Source organism: Schistocerca serialis, chromosome 5, assembly GCF_023864345.2.
Source record: "Schistocerca serialis cubense isolate TAMUIC-IGC-003099 chromosome 5, iqSchSeri2.2, whole genome shotgun sequence".
Lineage (NCBI taxonomy): Eukaryota > Metazoa > Arthropoda > Insecta > Orthoptera > Acrididae > Schistocerca > Schistocerca serialis.
Genome location: NC_064642.1, coordinates 314,590,945 through 314,615,663, shown reverse-complemented (window position 1 = coordinate 314,615,663; position 24,719 = coordinate 314,590,945). Strand labels below are relative to the sequence as shown.

Here is a 24,719-nt window from a genome sequence, read left to right as displayed (position 1 = left end):
CCCATGATTACCGGCGTCTCCGATGGCGCGCTCCTCCCTTGTGGGGGCCCTCTCTGAGGGCACTCCCGCCTTAGGTGATTGTTCACACCTCAGGTCACACCTCCCGACAAACGGACGGAGGGACCAATCGGCACTTTCGGAAGGTATCAGCTCGGGTAATCACCCCTCCCTGGGCCTGGCCGTTACCAGGGGGTACGTACGTGTCCTACCTGTCTACCCGGGGCGGGGAATTACGTGTTGCCCCGTCACCGGCTACACATGGAAGTGCATGGGTCGGCCTTCAGACACGCACAGGGAAGAAAAAAGAGAAAGGGAAAGGAAAGAAGAGGGGTCTCAAACACCGAAGCGGAGAAAAGGGCAAAGAGAAGAGGGAAGGAAAAGAGAAGGACAGAGGAAGGACGAAGACTGGCAAGTATAGAAAGCAAGGAATTTGTAACAGTTTCGAGCGTCCGTCTCCGGACGTAGGCACAAATCATACTCCCAGAGGAGGAGAAAGGGAAGGAAAGAGCCAGAGGTGAGGGGGGGAGGGGGGGGGGGTGAAGATGGGGGACAGGGAAGGATGCGGAAAGGGAGGGTATGCAGCCCGGAAAGGAAGGAGGGCCACATTAGCTCGGGGTCCCGTGCTCGCTACGCACGTATCCACAAAAGAGTTGTGGACCCCCTGGGGGGGATTTCAATGGTAAACTTTGATTTAATCAGTTCTAGGGTACTATTGTTTCTCTGATCAGTATGCTTATTTCTCACAAGAGATCCTGGGATGTTTAATACAAAGCCTATGGTTTTACTTAGGTTTGGCATATTAATTTGTTTTGTATTTTTAAATCTTTTAACCCAACTTTTTCTGTTCCTGTTTTCACCACACAGACTTTTGTGCACTAGAAAACTAGATGCCTAGTGACTACACAAATCAGTACATTTCATGTTGACTGTCCTACATTTTTGATTCCTGCCAACTTAAACGAACCCCATCAGTACTATCTCTTTTGAAGTGTTGTGAAATATTGTTGTGTTTTCTGAGTCAATGGAGCAATAAATAATATAACAAGTATGTTTAAATGTGAATTTCTCTACAATCCACTTTTGTGAGTCCTTGTTACGTCCGTTGATTACTCATACCATAGTTGCTGATAGGTATGAGGCAAGCCAGTTATGAATGGGAAACAAGTAAGTATTCCCTCTCTCATGAACCCTCAAGACACATAGGCTATGTCATTCTTTCTCCTCTCCTCACATTACCTAGAGCCAAACAGTACTCTTTCCGCAGAAGCACGAACAGAAAAAAATAGTTTCAATTATTATGTGAAAACTTTTTGAATCTTTCGTTCAGGGAATCTCAACTATGGATGGTACTTCACTCGATTAAAATTCATAACAGTGAGTACTGACGAAATATATGCAAGAATTTGATGGGCAATAGAGGAGCCAGGAGGATTAAATAAAAAAAGTGAAGTAATGCGGGAGATCCTGGAAAATACAGAAGATTTTGTCACCCTTGCCTTAAGATCAATGGAAGAAAAAAAAGTTCAAAGTTTGCAACATGTCAAATTTCGTGAAAATTATAACGGACCCATTATGGATTACGGGTGAGAAAAGCTGTCTCATAAACACTTCTCTAGTGGCCGTTGCGAACATTATAAAACTCTCATAACAATGTTGCAAATGATCACCTAAGGGATCTTCGTAAAATCTCACTGAAAGTCTTAATTCAACTGTGGGACCATGGAACAAAAATGTTGTGCATGTGCTACTACGCTTTCAAAACTGGAGTATTAGAAACTATTTTCTAATTATGGAATATCAAAAGCTGATGTTCTGAAGAGATTAGGAATCAATTCAAATTGCAAATGAGAGACATACGCATGAAATACTGATTTTCAAAATATCTGTAAGAGAGACACATGCAGCCATTAATCAGATGATAAATATGGAGCAACAAAATATCAGCTGTAAAAATTGCTGGATAGAATTAAACACAAATTGTATTTTCTTACAATAACTTTTTTTTTATATACCACCATTTCTGGAAATATGCATGAGCAGTAGTTCATACATGTTACAGTTGTTTCCAAATAGTTTTCTCCTTGGAAATTAGCACTGCCAACATAGAACTGCCCTGTATGTGTTCTCCTCTTAAATGGATAAATTTAAAAGTAGTCATCAGGTAATAGATATGAAGGAATATTCTTCAAATTTTTCCTTTTCCCATGAATAGCACAGGTTATGGTGCAATTTACAGTCAATTAAGTGAAAAAGGAAATATTTGAATGCAAACATTTTAGCTGGTTTATTTGTGGATGACTCTTCTTTAACAACACACCTGCTCCCAGTACTGCTGATCTTGATTAGGGAACCTGTAACTTGCTTGCCTTCTCCTTGCCTGCATCACCACTTGTTTGTACTCTGTCCAACTCCAAAATAAAACCTGAAAATTATCTTCTAACAGTTTTAACACCAATATACCCCAAATTGCTGTAGGAAGCAACTACTATAACAAACCAAATTTTGATAAGTGGCTTGCACACACAGTTTTATATAGAGTGTACCTAAGGCAAGACTTGCCATACAGCATAACAACATTTACCTCATCTGTGTCCAGTTTGTTTCTAGAACAAAGTCTGGCTTCGCTTAGAAAGAGGCTAAAGGGATGTAATTACTTATAATGCTACTTCTATGCTTAGACTTCACAGCTCACTTTTCCTTATCTGCCTGTTACCCCTCCCTATTCCTGACAACAAGGTCATTGTAACAAGACTGAATACTGTAACATCCAGTTCCACAAAAAATAAACATAAAATATGGTGCCTTATTTAAAAATGCAGACAGAAATTTGTTTACCACCTTCCTGATAGTCTCCACTTCTCCCAAACTTGACTACTTAAGCAAAGACCAGATGTGGTTTAAATTCATAGAAATAGTATTAACAGCAATTGAGAGTTTCATATACAGCAAATAAACAAGAGACGGAACAGATCCTCCTTGGTACACAAGACAGGGTAGGACACTGCTGCAGAAGCAACAAAATAAGATGCCAGATTTAAAAGATCACAAAATCTCCAAGTTTGGCTAAGTTTTACAGCAGCTCGAGATTAAACACAGAATTCAATGTGAAACGTCTTCAGTTGTTTCCTTAATGAAACATTGTCTCAAAATCTGGCAGAAAATAAGAGATTCTCATCATATGTAAAGTATACAAGCACAAAGACACAATACCTTCACTGCACGATAGCAATGGTAATGTTATCCATGACAGTGCCACTAAAGCGGAGTTACTAAACGGTTTTCTGAAATTCCTTCACCAAAGAAGATGCAGAAAATGTTACAGAATTTGAATCCAGGACAGCTACCCCGATATGAGTAATTTACTAGTAGACCCCCTCAGTATAGTGAAACAACTTATGTCAATCAATAAAGGCAAGTCTTCTGGTCTTTGTAAATTAGGTGGTTTCCTTTCAGAGTATGCTGATGAAATAGCTCCATTTTTAGCAATCATATACGACCACTCACATGACAAAAGTTTTGTATCTAAAGACTGGAAAGTTGCACAGGTAACACCAATACACAAAAAATGAAACAGAAGAAATCCATTTAATTCTAGACTCATGTCACTGACACTGATTTGCAGTCGGGTTTTGGAACATATACTGCGTTCAAACACTATGAAATGCCTTCACGAAAACATTCTACTGACAACGCCAGTATGGATTCAGAAAATCGTTCCCATGAAACACAAATGGCTCTATATTCACAAGAAGTAATGAGCTCTGTCCACAGGGGATCTCCAATTTATTCCAGATTTCCAGAAGGCTTCTGACACAGTTCCTCACAAGCATATTCTTATCAAATTGGATGTTGTGTGGTGGCATTCATGATTTTTGATAGAACGGTCACATTTCATACTAACTGCTGTGAAGTCATCAATTGAAACATAAGTGATATTAACAAATGATTTACACAATCCACATTCCTTAAAAAAAATTCTGTTAAATTTCAGTTACACAATAAGCCATACAAATTAAAATGTTGTATTGATTCAACTATATACTGATTCAACTATATACCTAGTGACTACAACCATGAACAACTGAAATTGGTACTTCGCAGAGAAAACATTATTGAGAAGTTGAAGCAAAGACTGTATTTTATTGACAGAACCCTTAGATGATGCAACAAATCTACTGAATAGACTACTTACACTATGATACACTACACTAGTCCATCCTCTTCTGGAGTATTGTTGTGCAGTATGGGCTCTTTACCATATAGATTTGATGGAGGACATGGTAAAAGCTCAATCTTCATTATCACAAAATAGGGGAGAGTATGTAACAGATATGATAAGCAAGTTGGGGTGGCAACCATTAAAAGAAATGTGTTTCTCAGTGTGGCAAGATTTTTACAAAAAATTTCAATCGCCAACTCTCTCCCCTGAATGTGAGGATATTTTGTTGATTCCCACCTGTGTAAGAAGAAACCACAATTGTGAGAAAACAAGAAAAATCAGAGCTCGCATGGAACAGTCAAGAAAAAATCAAAGTGGTACTGTGAACTCTCTGCCAAGCACTTAAGTGTGAATTGTTGGATTGTTTCGGGGAGAAGACCAGACAGCGAGGTCATCAGTCTCATCGGATTAGGGAAGGACGGGGAAGGAAGTCGGCCGTGCCCTTTCAAAGGAACCATCCCGGCATTTGAATAGAGCAATTTAGAGAAATCACGGAAAACCTAAATCAGGATGGCCGGAAGTGGGATTGAACCATCGTCCTCCCGAATGCGAGTACAGTGTGCTAGCCACTGCACCACCTCACTCTGTTTAAGTGTGAATTGCAGAGTAGTCATGTACATGTGGATATCTTTACCATGTTCCATTTTTTTACTTCACAGACCTGTAGATTCTCATGCCCCTAACTGTTTCTTTCTTTAGCATTTTGCAAGCAGCATTTTTTGATTCAAGCATGGGCACACAAGTACAGACAAGGGTATACTCCTCATCTTCTTTGCCTCTCCAACCCTTCTTCACATTTTGTCCTTATTTTTTCTTTTAGCTTTGAACCTTACTGTACTTCGCTCAGATTCTTTTATATTGCTGTTGTGTAATGATGACATTTCTGTCTTAATAGTTGATTGTATACTAATTTTCAAGTGCTGCACTGAAGGTGGACATAGCTGACACAAGAAGTATGACTGTTGTAAAAATTAATAAAGAAAAAGTTCACTTTAATTTGTCATTCACAGAACATGACAAATACTGTTTCAAATTGTGGAAATTCATCTCAATTTAGCAGAAAGAGTGTGTGTGTGTGTGTGTGTGTGTGTGTGTGTGTGTGTTTTATTTTTTTCTCCTATCCTTGCATGAAACTGCTTTGCATTTTCTCCTATCCTTGCATGAAACTGCTTTGCATGACATCATTAGCAACTTACTAGACATATTTAACACTGACAATTATTAGAAGGCATTTTCTGTTTAATAATATATGCTTACAAATTGAAATGAATGTGTTCATAAAAGCTGTTTCAAGAGGGCAATGATTTTGGAGTTCAGGTTAAAATGTTTGTAATTATATACTTAATAATTTTACCTTCATGGATGTGTCCAAAAACATGGTATTTTGGCTTCACTCTCTGCTGAACAGTTGTTAGCAGTTCCACACAGCCAGCACGCACACCTGAGCAGCATAGATCACCATGACCAATTGGTGGTGTGTGTGTAACAAGAATGTCTGTGTCATCAGGTATTTTATTCCACTTCTCCAAACATGGCGCTCCTCGTGGGACATTGAAGGCCCACTTGCAAAATTCAGGCTGCCTGCGAAGAATTCAAATTCGCTTAGTTTCATTTTAAGAATAAGGAAGAAGTGAATGGAGATGGAATGTTGTTACATCATTTTCAAAGATCCTGATATTTTTTTGAGCGATAAATAAAAATTTAAATTTCATTGGGTATTTGAACTTCAGTACTCTTCAGTTTTTGAATAAAGTACTGTTACATAGCAGTAACATGTTATAGAAAATGTAAAAAAATGTTTTCAAAGTCCTCTCCAGCCAACTCCTCATGTCAAAATCAAACAGGCACAAAGCAAACATTGTGGAACCTGGAACAAGTTCCGAAGAGATTGCCTCACCCAGAGCGAGCAAGAAGCTTTAAGTGTAAACTCGGCAGATTTGTTACCTACGTGAGAAGAAGCCATCATGTCATTATAGCAGCTAAGATTGATTTAGTATGGGAGAGTAGAAGTTTGACAAGAACACCTATCAGCTTGCTGATACAGTAAGCTGAAGCCCTGAAGCCATTTTTGCGAAATAGTGTGTGGTGAAGAGCACTGATGAGTCCAGAACACATTTGCTTGTCACTGACCAGACATTATGTCACTGCCTCAAACCAGTAGTAATAAATATTCAGACTTCTGGGCTTTTGTGTTCATTGTTTATGCTGCATTAAACCAACTAAGAAGCCAAGCCTGCAATGTGCACAGATGATTTCCACCTCCGAGACTGCCATTATCTGGTCTACTAGACTGATGCTGTGAGCTGCCGGCCTTGCAACCACTGATGAGAAGGCTTGGAGACTTCTACCTGCAGCTTGCTGAGTTGAATTGATAGTGCTTAACGCGTTATAGACATGTCCCAATATTCAGGATGCATGCTAACCACTGCTGTCCCCAAATGATATTTATATGCAGTCATCGACATCCCCAACCTTCCTTGCTGCATGGGTTATGCTGTGGACAATCTCCACACCAGGCAAAGCTGCTGAGAGATCACCTAATCACAACCACTTTGACGTCAACAAGGGTGCTCTGGTAATTTGCAGTTTCCATCCGAGTCTGCCTTGCCTGTCAAATGGACTACACCATTTGCCCATGATGCCTACCACCCCAATACCACTGTGATTATGTAAGTTGCAAATTGAGGATGATGCCCATTGCAGTTCACTGAGACAGCATCAGCAACTTCTGAAGTTGTGACACAGCACCACCGGCAGTCTGGGTGCCGACACAGAAGAGAATATGTGACTGTAAATTTTAATGAATGAATTCTTGTTCCGCTAATGTTGTGTCATTAGCATCCAACGCACCAACTGTCCTGCTCCACCGCACTGCACACACTGTCATCCTGACAACACCAGAGATCTCAGCTGGGCCAACACAGTACTCATTGCGCTTACAAGAATTTCCTTTATTTAGCAGTTTAATGTTTAACAGCTCATAACAGCAGTTACATAGCCCCATTTCAAATGCTGTCAGCAGGTGTGGCTATCATGATCTAACTGATCCTCTGGCTTATTAATTATGTTTTTACAATACAGCGCCACTAAGCAACAACATAATAAAATTGAATGTTTTTTGTGTAGCTCTAATCCTAAGGCTGTAGACATTTCTGAACAGTTTTTCTCTACTAAGCAAATACAGGCGTTTGAAAATGTCATCCTTTCAGCTAGAATGGCATATAAGAAAACAAGCCCGCCTTTGGGCATATTTTGTTAAGTATATGAATCTCTAATGATTAGTATGGTCTTCATTTCACTGAATTCCTGTGTATCCAGTTATCCAGCAGCAGAGCGTCTATTTCTTCTGCCTCCATATCATTTAGACCTCTTTCTCTGCTCAATACATTTATTGAGCTGCTTACTAGTGCTACAGTAGTCATATAACATGAATATACCTCTCTATTATAAGCTGTATACTCTTTTTGTGAGCAAAAGTTAAAAATATTTGAGACGCTACCTGCTTAGGAGCATCCCTGAGGTGTATCTGAATTTATTTTCTACCACAATAAATATAAAATAAATTTGGTGGTCTTTAATGCCAAATGTTCTGCTCCTTTTGGAATGAACAGTAACATGACCTATACAACTGCAAAAGTGTCTTGCTTAGAGCAAACCCTATTTGCCTCTGTTCCTTGCAAACACATTTTAGTCTGTGAGTGTGCTGTGATTTTAACTTCTTAACATAAAACTATACTCTAATGTAAATAAATATCAATAAATATTAAATGAATTTTAAGCATCCAACACTGAGTTCAAACTCCATCCTCAAGCATTAAATTGTAAGTTTATTTTCTTGAATTTCTACAGTTATTCAAAAAAGGCTATCATTATTTTTACTATGATGGAATGCCAAATGGAACTGCTAAATGAGTGTGAAATTCAAGCAAGCAGTAAGTAACCACTGAAAATCTATAATTACTTAATCCAATATTTATTTTTCTTGGGCTGATCCAAGCATTGTCATCACATCCCAGTTACCGGTACCCTAAAGAATTTCTTTAATGATATCATTAGGATCTCATTAATTCTGTCCATAGTGTAAAGAATGTAAGACAGGTACCCTGTAGCAATTTGTTTAATGTCAACTTGGGTCTCTCATAAGTTTTTCCAGTGGTATCATTGTTCTGACTAGTGATTACACAATCAAGATATTTCTTTGCTTATTTTGTATATTTTGAGTTTATCGTGTTCCAATGGAGGCTTGTGCGCCACCTGGTGACCATTTACCAAGCTATGGTATAATAAATCTAAAACATCAAGCTGACATCACTTCCTTTTTCCCCCTTCAGATATATTAAACTGACCAAATTCATTCTTGACTGATTTCACCTATTCCTTATCTCTCCAGTCTTTGTGATACTGACAAGGTGCCTCTCATATGTAACATTCCATTACCTCAGAGCACTAACAATTAGCCTAAACTGCAGTTCCACCCTGTTAATTTTGATCTGTTAGTATTTTGCCTCAATGTAGGACATATTTCCATTATCTGCTGTACAATGCAGCACACTTTCAGCTGCACTAAAATTCACAATCGTATCCATGTCTTCTTCTTCTTCTTCTTCTTCTTTTTACATCCGAATATTTTAAACTGATTAATAAAAATCTCAGCCCTCCCCTTTCTCCCCTTGACAGACTGACAAATCATATCAGTTTCTCCTTTTTTCATCCCTTGCGTCCAATGTTCTCCATGTATCTATAAGTGACCCCATCAGTACTGTTCTTGTCTCCACAACACAGGTGTTATTCAGACAGTGATACACATACAGTGTTTCAGTCTACAAGCTTTAGGTTGGTTTGATGCAGTTCTCTATTCCTGTCACTTGAAAGCTATCCTCTTTGTTCCACCACAACAGCAACACTCCACATCATCTATGATGTGCCTTGTTGAGGTTTACTTGTATCTAGACCAGCCCTTATGATTTTTTCCTTCCACCACTCTTTCAATAACGGTATTCAGCAAAGAATCACATTGTAATGTGTGGCCAATAACTTTACCTCTTCAATTCATTGTTCTTTATTAGGCAGTTTTTCTTGTTTACTCAGGTCACGATGTCTTCACTCCTTACTTGATCAATCAATCTGACCCCCAACAGCCTCCTGTAATACCAAATTTCATTTCAAAGGTTTCTAATACTTCCCTTTTGTCTTCCCCGCTGTACATGTTTCCCACACATACACAACAGTGCTCCTAATATAATGAAGCTTTACTATGCACTAATTCATTCTAGCCAAGTCCCTTCACATTGTATGAACATGAAATGCTGACTTTGCTGGTTCATACATATAGGACACACTGAGAGACTTAAATATCTTGATATTTGTGAAACTTCAATGTAATTATTTACCTACAACATTAAAACAGTTGCAGAAGAAAGGAAATGAGTCTCTCACTTCCACATTTTGTGTAGGTGTTAGCATTAGATATTGCCCCTGCACAAGAATCTGATGCAATAGTTCAGGCTCTACTCGTAGCCATTCTCAATAACATTTTCAGTTAGTAACTGATCTGCTAATTCTCCACAGAAGTTCTCATGCACATGTTTTAGCAGTAGAAACGGTTAACACTGTCAAAAGTGTGTGTGCAGAATACTGTTCATATTCATCCACATCAAAATGCAAGGAATGCTTTGACACAGAGTGTTTTTACTAATGTACACATTTCAATCCATCTATTTTTTACCAGTTCTAACTGAACAGTGGTAAACCCAAGTGCTGTGCACTATAAACACAGTATTTCCACATTTTGGTAATTATTCTGCAATCTTCCCAGCTACATGGGATAAACAAATGAGATCTGGATGTTTCTAAACTTGAAAGTAAAAACAGCTTTTCGAAAACATATCAGACATAAAGCTTTCCTCATGCAGTTCTTTGTGCACTCATCCACTATTGCACTAACAATATCCTTCAGTACTTCAGCACAAACTTGAGATTGTGGTGCACACACTAAAAATTCTACACTTAACAGCAGAGACAGTCATCTTCAGCAAGTTTCAGCACTGGGTGTAACTTCAATGTTATGAAAGAAAGAAAACATTTCCATTAAAATCTGTCAATTCCCCACACAAGAAATGTTCCCAAAATATGGGACTTGCCGTGTTCGGATGGTACACACAAAATTCTAAAAATCTTCAACACACACAAATATACTGACAATTTCAAACCTGCTAAGCCTACATTATTACTGATATCTCTCTATTACTAAATCTGTCACAATAATTGTTTTTAATTTTGAATCCACAAAGAGACCTGCTTCATAATGTAGCTACACTATCTGATCAAAAGTACCAGACACCTATTAGTAGATATTAACATGGGGTAGGTCCACCCTTCATATTTATGGTGGTTTGAAATTTGCTGGCAACTTCTTCAATAAGGTGTCTGTGGAGGAATGGCAGCTCATTCTTCCTCAAGAGATGCTGCTTTCTCTGACAAGGTGCAATGTCATGCTTATACAATCAATCATTATCTCCAAACTATTCCAATATTGCACACACAGTACACAATGCTGTAAAATGTGTTCATATCCTTCCACGTTTGACGTTTTGTTAACACTTTGGAGACCTGCCACTTAGAAGAATATCGGGCCTACGAAACTAGTCATTTACAAAATTATTTAAATTGTTACTGGCACATATGTAATTGGTGTATATTCAAGGGTAATACATACTAAAAAAAGGCCCAAGCTTCAAGATTTATTTTTCATATTTACTTTAGTTCTTTGATAGATTACAAATTTTAAAATGATGATGACAAAGTATAATTATCCTTCCAAGAAAAAAGTGTGAGGTGAGTTACTGAACGATATCTTCCTCTTGAGTTTCCAAAATTTCTTGCTCACCCAACAAATGTGACACATTTGTACCACAATTACAGTAAACTGTGAAAGCTAATGAGTACATGCACGAAATTACGTGAATGCAATCATACTGGCTCAGCCACTCGTGACAACAGCTGTTACATTTGCTAATGTTTCTTTCTAAATAATTCTAGAAATTGACAACAGAAGGCAGCACCAGTCAAGAGACAGGTAGTGAGACGTCCGTACATTGTTCTCAAATGACCAAGTCTAGTTTTCAAGCAATAAGTGATTCATGCATTGAGAAAATTGCAGCCCAAACTGTATTCAGGTGTGGTCTTCTAAACACAAAGTTGTAGCCCAAGCTACGCTTGGACTTGGTCTCCAAAGTATTAAGTGCGATAAGGGGACCACAACCTAACCAAGAAAAACACACCCAAACCACAACACAACCTCCTCTGTACTTCACTGCTCCTCCATACTTCACCGTTGGCGCAATAAATGATGTCAAGTAACATTCTCCAGGCATAAACCAAATACAAACCTTTACATGAGATAGCCACAGCTCGATTCATTACTCCAAATTACTTGTTTTCAGTCACCTACTGTCCAGTGACCGTGCTCGTTCCACCTCCTCAAGCACTGTTTAGCAGTGACTACAGAAATGTGTGACTTGTGAGGAGCTGCTCAACCATCATACCTCATTTGTTTTTGAACTCCCTGTGCACAGTCATTATGCTAGCTGGACTGCTAGTAACACTTTGAAACTCACAAACGATTCCTTCCATTGATTCCATCCAATGAATAGTCCACATGAGCTCTGCTGACAGCCCATTCGACTGTTACTGCTTCTCTACGAACAACACAATACTCCCAGAATCCTTTTATTCTGGCGGTCCACCTCTCATGACATTTAGTGATTGACTCTTCATTACACAGCGTTCTCCTGATATTTTTGATCAGATAGTGTATGTGTACAGTGATGTTCACTACCCATAAACCATCGTATGGCAAAACAGAGTTTAATTGAATATCGGCTTAAATAAGTTGTACAGATAGGTTACCAAGCTGGTGGAGAAGTAGTCTTGTGACGTATAAGTATTCTTCCTTTTTTATTTTTACAACTTTTTCACTCTTAAAAGTAAAAGCTCATCTGCCTCAGTAACTCACCTGTAAGCTGGAGTTGATTCTTCAGAAATCTTTATCCTCTGTTGGAGTTTTATGACTCTTAAAGCAGCTACACAGTCTGTAATGCAAAGTAAACAAAACTGAGGCACTGTTCTATGAACTCACCTCTCCTTACTCTCTAGCAAATTGTAGTTTCATTCTCTGGCCACAGTCTTCCACAATGCTCCCCCCTTTTCAAGCATCTCACCTAAAGCTCCTATTCTTTTTTGAATAGTTTATAATGCATCTGACAATCCAAAGGCATTCTACCCTCAGGAAAAACTGGTCTGCTCTTTTTATTCACCTGTTTCAAAAATTGTTCAGGGACGGACTTTCATCTACTTAGCAATGTAAAGAGTATTGGGAAAGTTTTACAGTATAATACACAGATTCCTCCCCTCACCCCCAAGCCGACTTTTGTCAAGTGAAGATCAGAGCTGCAAGAGATCTAGAAAAACATAAAAGCCTACTACAGTTACACAGTCAGAATAAATTTTGACTGGTGTGCTAGAATGCTATCATGATTCAAGAGCTAACTGAACAGTAACAAATTATGGCTTGACAAAACTGAGATTTGCAGTAGGTGCTCTTTCATGTTCCACTTGCCTGAAACTTCTTTTAGACTAGCAACACACAAATCTCAAAAAATAATCTTCAGGAAAAGAAACCACCATCCATAAATTGGCAGAGGTTGCAATAGGTATAGGGTTCATGTTCATATATTCACCTCCTGTTTTGATACTTGGTTTGAACATGTCATTGTTACTGTGACATAACTATCTGTTTATTAGTTCCCATGATGCAGCAACATTCTCATACACGACAAAGGAAGAAGGCAGGCAAGAAAGGAAAGTGCTCGAGTCATTTCACTGACAATTCCTCCTCCAGTTCTAGCAAATAGATAAGGGTACCACAAAACTGCTCATATCTTTTTTTTCCATTCATCACGGTGCTATCTGATGAACAGTTGTGCCAAAACTGACAAGAGGAGCAGGAGCTTTTTACCTGTATGAGTAGGCTTAGTCATGAGCAGAAGAAATCTGTTGCAGCTTTTCCACATGTAGCCTTTTACAGAACTTTCCCAGTATCCTTCCCAAAGCTGTGAAAGCTCCTAGAGCTCAGTCATCTTAGTATAACTATTAATTCAAGAGTTTCCTCCAGCTTGGGTCCACAGCTATAATAATGTTATTGGAGGTGGTCATTTTTATGTATCTACATCTACATAGACACTCTGCAAGCCACTGTATGGTGCATAGAGGAATTTAACCTGTTGGTTGTTAGGAATAAAATGCTTTATCCTATTTCACTTCCACAGTCATGTGCACTTGGAAATGTACGGCAGTCTCATCCCCTGAACACAGTTTAGAATATTTTTATATGCTTTTATAGCAGTGTAAAATTGTAACTGGTACGCTTTTAGGCACACTTGATGGTTACCAACAGGTAGAAATTGGCTGACAGTGGAACTGAAATGGAATAAAGCATTTTGTTTCTATTGGCCTTTAAAATAAACCTCACTTCTTTCAATGAAACTGCAGCTGGTTTTTTCTAAGCAGAAACATGGATATAACGCTCCCTCTTACAATGTGAGTGAACCTGATCATAAACTGACTACCTGCCCTCTTTAACATTGCAAGTGCACAGCAACTCAGACACAACACAATATGCCAGAACCTGCAACATTTTTCTCCCGTAAAATGTAATGCACTCCTCTCTCTCAAAATGTATTTCCAAACAACAAAATTTTTGATATACACATTTGTACTGGAGGTTGTGCATCCTTTCTTCCTTGAACACCACAGCAAAGTCTCTCAGCCAGATGAGGATTTAATTTCAAACATGGCGTTGCTTGGTTCATTCCACTCTTTGCAAGAGATGAAGATCATATTAGTTGCTGGAGACAGTTCCATAATACTTGCAACAGAACAACTTCTCCAGCTGACTGTTGGATCTCATCATCCCTTGAAGATGTGCACTTTTACCTTCTTGTAGAGCCTCAGCAGTCAACAGACACTGTCTGAAAGACTTTTAAAAATTTATTTACAATTGCAGACTTACAATAGATTTGTGTGTGTGTGTGTGCGCCATACTTCCAAATATCTACAGCCAGTTTTATATTTGCAATTACAGACATGCTGTATGAGCCATCTGAAAAACAACATACATAATACGCCAACTGAAAGTACTACCTTCAGTTTGGCAACACAGTATAATAACATATTCAAGTTACTTGGGAAAATACTAAATGTGTACTCCAAAAAAAGCTCTCAGAGATGTGATTAACGGTAGTTGCATAACTGAAAGAAGTTCAATTATTGGTACTGACCACTTTCTTCTCATTGCCAACTTAATTAGGAGTGCATCTACAGGGAGTGGCAATTGGGGAGGGGAGGGGCGGGGGGGGGGGGGGGGGGGGGGGTAGAGACAGGTGCATTTCAGAGCCTATAAGTGGACATTTTTAGCAGCCATGGAGCAGTGGTCAGTTTAGCATCACGTGTTTGTTGTCGAGGTGTTTTTTAAAAGTGGCAATTCCTGTGTTGCTGTGCAGCGGCAATCCCATAGGCATTTTAATTTAGATTGATGAGGAAAAGTTCCAACATGCAACACAATTATGCTGTTGGTGAGTAACTTCAGAGCTACCAGTTCAGCATTGAAATGGAAGCTAACAGGCTGTCCAAGGTCAGCCTGGATGCCAGAGAATATCGATAGAGTAAGAGAAGCTGTGGAAGCCAGTCCTCGGTGGCCAACCCATAAACAAGCTGCTGCTTTGCATATGTCTGACTGCTTGGTAAGGCAAGTTTTGTGGTTCGATCTGCATTTCTATCCATACAAAATGGCTATTGTTCAGCAGTTAAAGCCCAATGACTATGCAAAGTGAAAAGCATTTTCTGACCAAATGATTGATTTGATGACAAATGAAAAAATTTTCATGATGCGTGATGAGGCGCATTTTCATATGGACAATTATGTAAACAAACATAACTTTTGTTATTGGTCTGCCACAAGTCCTGAAGAACTGCATGAACACCCTCTGCATAGTCCTAAGGTCACTGTGTGGTGTGGTGTAGCAAAAACTTGTATCACTGGACCATACTTCTTTGAAGAGGTTGGTCAAACTGTTACGGTCAATTTGCGACATTATCTGCTGATGTTACAAAACTTCCTGATCCCCGAACTTCGGACAAAACACTTAGTGCATAGTAGAATGTGGTTCCAGCAGGATGGGGCAACTGCCCATACAGCCAATGAGGTGATGGACTTTTTGAAAAGTAAGTTTCGTGGCAGAGTAATCTCGCATTTTGGGGATATTGCATGGCCAGCACACTCCCCTGATTTAAGCGTTTGTGATTTTTTTCTTGTGGGGTTTCTTGAAATCCAGAGTTTACACAAACAAGCCCGGCACATTGGGCGAACTTAAGGTGGTCATAACTCATGAAATCACCAACCTGTCTCCAGCGAAGTTAGGGAAGGTGTTTGACAGTTTTGGTGCGAGACTAAAAGAGTGCTTCATCACAGAAGGGCACCATTTGAAGGACGTCATCTTCAAATCTTAAACTGATGAAATCGGTTGTTCCAATGTTATTTTTTTAAATTTCCATAAACACTGTTCTGTAATAACCAGTACAACATTTTTTATCACTCTTAACATTTGTGTTATTTGTACTTCAAACCCATCAGATCTTTTTGCCGCTCCCTGTACATCCATGAAATCACAATAAACTGGAACTAAAACAGCCACTGAAATGTTAAGGGTGACTGAGTTTGAAATAGTGTCATTTATGGACATGTTTGAAGCATTAAATAGAGAGAGTTATCTGGTATCTAGTGTTAGTAGTCAGAGAAGTCTGTGATAAGCAGTCCATGGTCACCTGTGGCTTGTTACGGAGCAATAACATTATTAAAATTTGTTTGTTTGGTTTCTTTTTTGTAACCCCAGTTACATTGTTTCTGTGAAAATACCCTGACAATGATGAAAAATCCTGTAAAACACAATCACAGACATATATTCTATAACACACACAGTAATGTAAGAACTTCCAGATAAATACAAAATTTCTGTGACATAGCTGCCATCTTTGCAGAATCAATTCAGCATAGTGATATGCCACTCTTCTATTTCATTCAGTGAACCCATATGCAATGTGCACAATGATGAAGTCATCATCAGTAAACCATACTGTTTTTGTCACTGTTAACATACAAGTAACCCTGTGAGAAATACAAACCTGAGACAGAACAGAACATCACTGACTGCAAGGTTGAGGGTGAACAGGAAATGGACATTATTGTTGTCAACTGTAAATACTATTAATGAACAGGACAAATTTCTTTCCAAATAAGGTACATGGGGCATACTGCTGGAATACCTTCTGCGTTATATGGTTGTGGTCCATGAAACCTTTTCATTCCTAACATTTCATCCAAAGCAACATTGACATCCTCAGAAGTGTTCAAGTTCCACGGACCGTGATCATATAACCCAGAAGATATACTGGCAGCTGTGACATCCAGTCATGAACGCCTTCACGTACAATAGTGCATACTGTCGACATACGTGCTGTTATGTAGATAAAAGATAAATGGGGGTAAGAAATCAAATGAAATGCAATTACTCTGCAATCAGCCACTCTTTTTACCGTCCCCCATTTCTTCAAATTGCTGTGTTACGTAATTTTTTTTTATCAAAAGTTGCAAAACAAAGTGCTTGTTCTTGTATCCACGGTGTATATGACCAGGAACAATTGGGAGATCCGGGAGAAACCCGGGAATTTTTTCATCCGGGAGAAAACTGGAGAAAATCCAGGAATTTTTTAGAACTCCAGGAATTTTTCATTGTTTTAGCTTTAGGTTAAATTTTTGTAATTTTGACTGGTAAGAACCGATACTCTAACAAAGGACATTACTGTATCCCACTACTGCAGAATAATACTGCAGCAATAAAAGATGAAAAAGAGAAAGAAAACTAAAATGAAACTTAGGTTGCAAAGGAAATGTGCAATATACAAAAACAAAACACAGCGCTCATATAAGCATCTGTCAAGAGCTAAATGTGTCAAAGTCTTTAGGAAGACTATGCAATGCTTCATAACAACTAAATGTCTCTGATGACCGTGACGTCACAACTGTTTACATTCATTTGAGCAGTTGCGAGCAGGCTCTTGCGCATGCGCAGTTGAGTTGCATATGAGTAGTACCTTATCCTACTTCTGACTACAGAAGTGTGTCTGCTAGCTGTATAAGCATGCAGCCAGATGCAATCCAGAAAAAATTTACTGACGCGCTCAAGCTGCCCAATTCACACATGCACAACTAGCTGGATCTAGGGGGCCGGGGAAGGGGGGGAAGGTGGGGGGCAACTGGGATATTTGCCCAGGCGGCAATTTCAGGGGTTTTTGAACATTTTTGAACACATTCTAAGTCGATTTCTGAATGGATTATAAGTTGATTTTTGAATGCGTGCATACTGTACATGAGGTCTCTGCCAGGCGAACCCTCGTCGCATCTAGAAATAAACTTTCAGGCAGTAAAAGGTGACGGGACTGAGTGGAAGAAAACTGAACGGGTGAATGCCAATCGCTGTTTGTTTACGTGGTTCAATGGTTTTGGTGAATGATCAGCATTGTTATAATTACCAGCAAAATCCATAGGTTGAGGCTACCAGAATGGAAATAAACGACTAACAGGAATAACAGGCATGAAAGAAAACATATTATCTCCTCAGTGTATCCAAGGAAATGGAATTTTGACAAAACATTTTTCGCCAGATTGCTACACTAGAGTGGGGAGTAGCTACAAAGGTCGGTGCATTGTGCATTCTGCACACACACACACACACACACACACACACAGAGAGAGAGAGAGAGAGAGAGAGAGAGAGAGAGAGAGAGAGAGGGGGGGGGGGGGTATGTTGCTGTGCTGCCAATTTCCTTCCGTCAGTTCATGCACCCAGACAGCTGACGGCACGCTAGTATACACATCGTTCCACAGTGAACTTTAAGAACTGCTTTCTTAGTAACGACAATCCTTACGCGTGTGCACATGCAACCAAGCACAAAGTATTAATTAATGTCAAAGTCAGTCACAGTGTTACCAACTGTATAAAATATTGAGTTAAAGATTTCTCTACGTTAAGTTCTATGCGGTTGAAGACAAGAGACTCTGAAAGTAAAACAGCTGTAAAGAACACACACAAATCAGGAAAACCACTGGTTGTGGTAACAAGGTATACGCAAAACTTTATGCTGTCATAAAAACTTTCTTAAAAACTCTAATTTATATATGTGTAAGTAGTAATGAATATTTTTCCTATTGTATAACAGAAAGCAAATGAAAGCCCCATGATGATGCTGAAACCTCAACAAAACATCTCTGGGTGATAGCACAAAAAGAAACAATTATGTTTTGCTCAAGGCAGATCCCTTCCAAAAGACCATATTATTTGTAGAGCAAACACAGATGGAAGAGCTTCAGCCTCAAGATGATACACACACTATTTTGTCAGTAATCACGACATAGCTTCATTCTTTATTTAAATACTCTCAATGTTTAATGTTCCGTCTTTTAAATGACAACAATTTGTTTCGTTAATCAAACGAATTTTTGCATTGCTTACATTAGGCACACACAGCGATTGAATACATTTAAAGCATTTTGAAGTTTTAATAATTTGTGACCGTAAGGATATCAGAAACAGACCATTTAATGTTTCTGATATCCTGATATCCTTATGGTCACAAATTATTAAAACTTCAAAATTTTCTTTCATTGTGCAACCTGCTATGGCATTATAGTATGTGTACTTAATTGAACAAAATCTGTTTTATGAAAAAAAGCGGCATTGTTACGAGGTCAAAGATGAAACCTGAGCTACTAATAATTTTTTATGCTGCTGCAGGCACATTCACACAAATCAAGTCATAAGTAGCAGTAACTGGTACTTACGTACTTCACAGCAAGAAATCCACACCACCGTCTTCACTGAATCAGACTCAGCAAGATTTATGACGAATGGTTCCACAACCATGTCCCTGGCCAATTTCCCTTGTAATCTTCATCTTGCAGTTTTTCTGTGTGTCTTACTCAAGCTGCCCATGCAGATGTTGAGATGATGTCTATTGTCTATGTGTAAGTCTCTCAACATCTCCAATTTTGAATGTATTTTTCTTTTCTGCACTATTTTCTTTCACCTGAGCCCATACCAGCTCAATTGGGTTGTAATGGCAATGGTATGGGGGTTAATCTAACGATACGGTGTCCATACTGCTTTGCAATTTTGTCTATCTCATAAACTCTGTATGCAGACTTGTGTTGAACCAGCAATTCCACTCTGGTATGTGACGAGTTATGAGGTATTCCGTTAGATGACAGCCATGCAATACTGTCTGCCTTTTTGGAGTTCGTATGGAGTTTTGCTCACTTGCACTGAGTGGATGCTCGCAATGTCCATGACTATAACTGAAGATGCAGGAATGTGCGGCAATAATTGCTGTGAAAACACCTTTTGAAGATGCTTTACATCATTTCAGAGTGGTAATCTTCAGAATTCTTAGCCTTTGACACCTTAAAAATCAGCTTACTCTGGGAAATAAAGCCAGTATCTGCTGATCCGACATGAAGCACTATAATTTATTACCCTTACCAACAGTAACTATTAATCCACTGTACCCATAGCTCATTTTCCAGCACACAGCCCTTGCGTGTTTATGACTAACAAATGTTCCACCCAAGTAATAAATTCGAGATGTGCCATCTTTGATTTCCTGCATTGCTCTCAAAAACACACTCCTTGTAGCTACAATATTGCTTCATTTCATTAATAATTTCCACCCATCGGTCATTTTCTGATACCTGAACCCCGTGTCTTTCAATATCCTAAACATGGTCCATTTGCTTCCGTTAAAATTTACAGCTTCTTTCATATGCAGAACTAGTTTCTCTGCTGTTGGATATTCGTCTTCAGCATACATGCTGAACATTATGCGCCAAAACATTTCTCGCGAAATCGTCTAGCTCGCCCACTTCTTTTTTGCGGTTGTGTTGCTTCCCTGGTGCAGGCTTGCACAGATGTCTTAGCTTCGCTGGAAATTCTCTGAGCAATCCTCAAACCAACACCACAGACTTCAGCTGTCTGCTCCTGGCATTTGACACCGGAAGATTGTTTCTTAAAGCATTGGTGCACATGGAACACTATTCCTCTTGCCGGGTTTGTGTAGCACTTGGCGTGATTGCTCAGAATGAACACCATGAAGGCAGTCAGCACTCAGCACAGAACACTATGACTGAAATAAACATTTAGAACTTCCGAACACAGCATGACCTGCACAGAACGAAGACAAGAATGTCACTGGCACGCGATTGGTTGTGAGTCATGTGGTACACCTCCACATGCTTCTGCGCATCAAACCCTGACCCACCTTCGTAGCTGCTCTCCACTCTAGTAAGGGCCAGTTGTACACTCCCTGGCTAGCAGCTGTGTAAGTTCTATTCTGGGAGTAGCACGGAAAAAGAGTTGTACGAACACTTAACAACGCCTAACTGGAGAATAACTGAGGGATAACTAAACCAGTCCCCCCCGTGAACCATGGACCTTGCCGTTGGTGGGGAGGCTTGCGTGCCTCAGCGATACAGATGGCCATACCGTAGGTGCAACCACAACGGAGGGGTATCTGTTGAGAGGCCAGACAAACACATGGTTCCTGAAGAGGGGCAGCAGCCTTTTCAGTAGTTGCAGGGGCAACAGTCTGGATGATTGACTGATCTGGCCTTGTAACACTAACCAAAACGGCCTTGCTGTGATGGTACTGCGAACGGCTGAAAGCATGGGGAAACTACAGCCGTAATTTTTCCCAAGGGCATGCAGCTTTACTGTATGGTTTAATGATGATGGCGTCCTCTTGGGTAAAATATTCCGGAGGTAAAATAGTCCCCCATTCGGATCTCCAGGTGGGAACTACTCAAGAGGACGTCTTTATCAGGGGAAAGAAAACTGGTGTTCTACGGATCGGAGTGTGGAATGTCAGATCCCTTAATCGGGCAGGTAGGTTAGAAAATTTAAAAAGGGAAATGGATAGGTTAAAGTTAGATATAGTGGGAATTAGTGGAGTTCGATGGCAGGAGGAACAAGACTTTTGGTCAGGCGAATATAGGATCATAAATACAAAATCAAATAGGGGTAATGCAGGAGTAGGTTTAATAATGAATAAAAAAAATAGGAGTGCGGGTAAGCTACTACAAACAGCACAGTGAACGCATTATTGTGGCTAAGATAGACACGAAGCCCACGCCTACTACAGTAGTACAAGTTTATATGCCAACTAGCTCTGCAGATGACGAAGAAATTGAAGAAATGTATGATGAAATTAAGGAAATTATTCAGATAGTGAAGGGAGACAAAAATTTAATAGTCATGGGTGACTGGAATTCAACAGTAAAAAAAGGGAGAGAAGGAAACGTAGTACGTGAATATGGATTGGGGCTAAGAAATGAAAGAGGAAGCTGCCTCATAGAATTTTGCACAGAGCACAACTTAATAATAGCTAACACTTGGTTCAAGAATCATAAAAGAAGGCTGTATACATGGAAGAAGCCAGGAGATACTGAAAGGTTTCAGATAGATTATATAATGGTAAGACAGAGATTTAGGAACCAGGTTTTAAACTGTAAGACATTTCCAGGGGCAGATGTGGACTCTGACCACAATCTATTGGTTATGAACTGTAGATTAAAACTGAAGAAACTGCAAAAAGGTGGGAATTTAAGGAGATGGGACCTGGATAAACTGACTAAACCAGAGATTGTACAGAGTTTCAGGGAGAGCATAAGGGAACAATTGACAGGAGTGGGGGAAAGAAATACAGTAGAAGAAGAATGGGTAGCTTTGAGGGATGAAGTAGTGAAGGCAGCAGAGGATCAAGTAGGTAAAAAATTGAGGGCTAGTAGAACTCCTTGGGTAACAGAAGGTATATTGAATCTAATTGATGAAAGGAGAAAATATAAAAATGCAGCAAATGAAGCAGGCAAAAAGGAATACAAAGTCTCAAAAATGAGATCGACAGGAAGTGCAAAATGGCTAAGCAGGGATGGCTAGAGGACAAATGTAAGGATGTAGAGGCTTATCTCACTAGGTGTAAGATAGATACTGCCTACAGGAAAATTAAAGAGACCTTTGTAGAAAAGAGAACCACTTGTATTAATATCAAGTGCTAAGATGGAAACCCAGTTCTAAGCAAAGAAGGGAAACCAGAAAGGTGGAAGGAGTATATAGAGGGTCTATACAAAGGGCGATGTACTTGAGGACAATATTATGGAAATGGAAAAGGATGTAGATGAAGATGAAATGGGAGATATGATACTGCATGAAGAATTTGATAAAGCACTGAAAGACCTGTGTCGAAACAAGGCCCCGGGAGTAGACAACATTCCATTAGAACTACTGACAGCCTTTGGAGAGCCAGTCCTGACAAAACTCTACCATCTGGTGAGCAAGATGTATGAGACAGGCGAAATACCCTCAGACTTCAAGAAGAATATAATAATTCTAATCCCAAAGAAAGCAGGTGTCGACAGATGTGAAAATTACCGAACAATCAGTTTAATGAGCCACAGCTGCAAAATACTAATGCGAATTCTTTACAGACACATGGAAAAACTAGTAGAAGCCAACGTCGGGGAAGATCAGCTTGGATTCCGTAGAAATATTGGAACACGTGAGGCAATACTGACCCTACGACTTATCTTAGAAGCTAGATTAAGGAAAGGCAAACCTACGTTTCTAGCATTTATAGACTTTGAGAAAGCTTTTGACAATGTTGACTGGAATACTCTCTTTCATATTCTGAAGGTGGCAGGGGTAAAATACAGGGAGCGAAAGGCTATTTACAACTTGTACAGAAACCAGATGGCAGTTATAAGAGTCGAGGGACATGAAAGGGAAGCAGTGGTTGGGAAGGGAGTGAGACAGGGTTGTAGCCTCTCCCCAATGTTATTCAATCTGTATATTGAGCAAGCAGTGAAGGAAACAAAAGAAAAATTCGGAGTAGGCATTAAAATCCATGGAGAAGAAATAAAAACTTTGAGGTTCGCCGATGACATTGTAATTCTGTCAGAGACAGCAAAGGACTTGGAACAGCAGTTGAACGGAATGGACAGTGTCTTGAAACGAGGGTATAAGATGAACATCAACAAAAGCAAAATGAGGATAATGCAATGTAGTCGAATTAAGTCGGGTGATGCTGAGGGAATTAGATTAGGAAATGAGACACTTAAAGTAGTAAAGGAGTTTTGCTATTTGGGGAGCAAAATAACTGATGATGGTCGAAGTAGAGAGGATATAAAAGGTAGACTGGCAATGGCAAGGAAAGCGTTTATGAAGAAAAGAAATTTATTAACATCGAGTATAGATTTAAGTGTCAGGAAGTCATTTCTGAAAGTGTTTGTATGAAGTGTAGCCATGTATGGAAGTGAAACATGGACGATAAATAGTTTGGACAAGAAGAGAATAGAAGCCTTCGAAATGTGGTGCTACAGAAGAATGCTGAAGATTAGATGGGTATATCACATAACTAATGAGGAGGTATTGAATTGGATTGGGGAGAAGAAAAGTTTGTGGCACAACTTGACTAGAAGAAGGGATTGGTTGGTAGGACATGTTCTGAGGCATCAGGGGATCACCAATTTGATATTGGAGGGCAGCGTGGAGGGTAAAAATCGTAGAGGGAGACCAAGAGATGAATATACTAAGCACATTCAAAAAGATGTAGGTTGCAGTAGATACTGGGAGACGAAGAAGCTTACACAGGATAGAGTAGCACGGAGAGCTGCATCAAACCAGTCTCAGGACTGAAGACCACAACAACAACAACTAAACCAGTGATTGTGACAGGTTTAGTGAAGTTAACCGGAGAATAAGTTTTGACACTGGCATAAATAGTTACAGAATTAGTGGTGAGAAGATTGTTTGTTAGAACGAGGAAGGAGGAAAAATGGGGACATCAAACAAATTATGGAAGAATATGATGATTCCAAAGTTATATAAAAATTGCATAATACTACTACTTGATCTCAAGCTTGAGAAACTGGAGCATATGAATGAACTGTGGAACTATTTCCTAACATAAAGTTTTCTGCTTGTAGTGAGCCTAACAGGCACTTGATATTGGTACTTCATGAATTGTGCCCAAACAGTCTCATTTATTTGGTGTGTATTACAATTGCTGCAATATTAGAAAGGCCTATTTCATTTTATCTTGCAGACAGAGACATAATAGACGTAATCGAATCGAGAAACCACACCAATCTTGGGTACTATTTGTATTAGCAGCTTTTTCAGTATTAGACAAAGACATATTGATTTTGCATGTATCAAAGCATTTGACGAACTTTGATGAGATAATAGATTCTTTCACAGAAAGGAAAGCATGCCATGTAAAGCTGTAGCAAGATTTTTTTTTTTTAAAAAAAAAAAGAAGAAGCTAGGAGCTAAGGCTTGAC

General features: G+C 39.3%; 1 protein-coding gene across 1 annotated transcript in view; it reads right to left on the bottom strand.

The window, feature by feature from the left end:
* The window catches only part of LOC126481443 (metallophosphoesterase domain-containing protein 1), an 83,031-nt gene that overhangs the window by 11,474 nt on the left and 46,838 nt on the right, over positions 1–24,719 (bottom strand). The window contains exon 4 of the mRNA XM_050105207.1: positions 5,574–5,800. Within this exon, the coding sequence (XP_049961164.1) occupies positions 5,574–5,800 (227 nt within the window). The remainder of the gene's footprint in view (positions 1–5,573; positions 5,801–24,719) is intronic.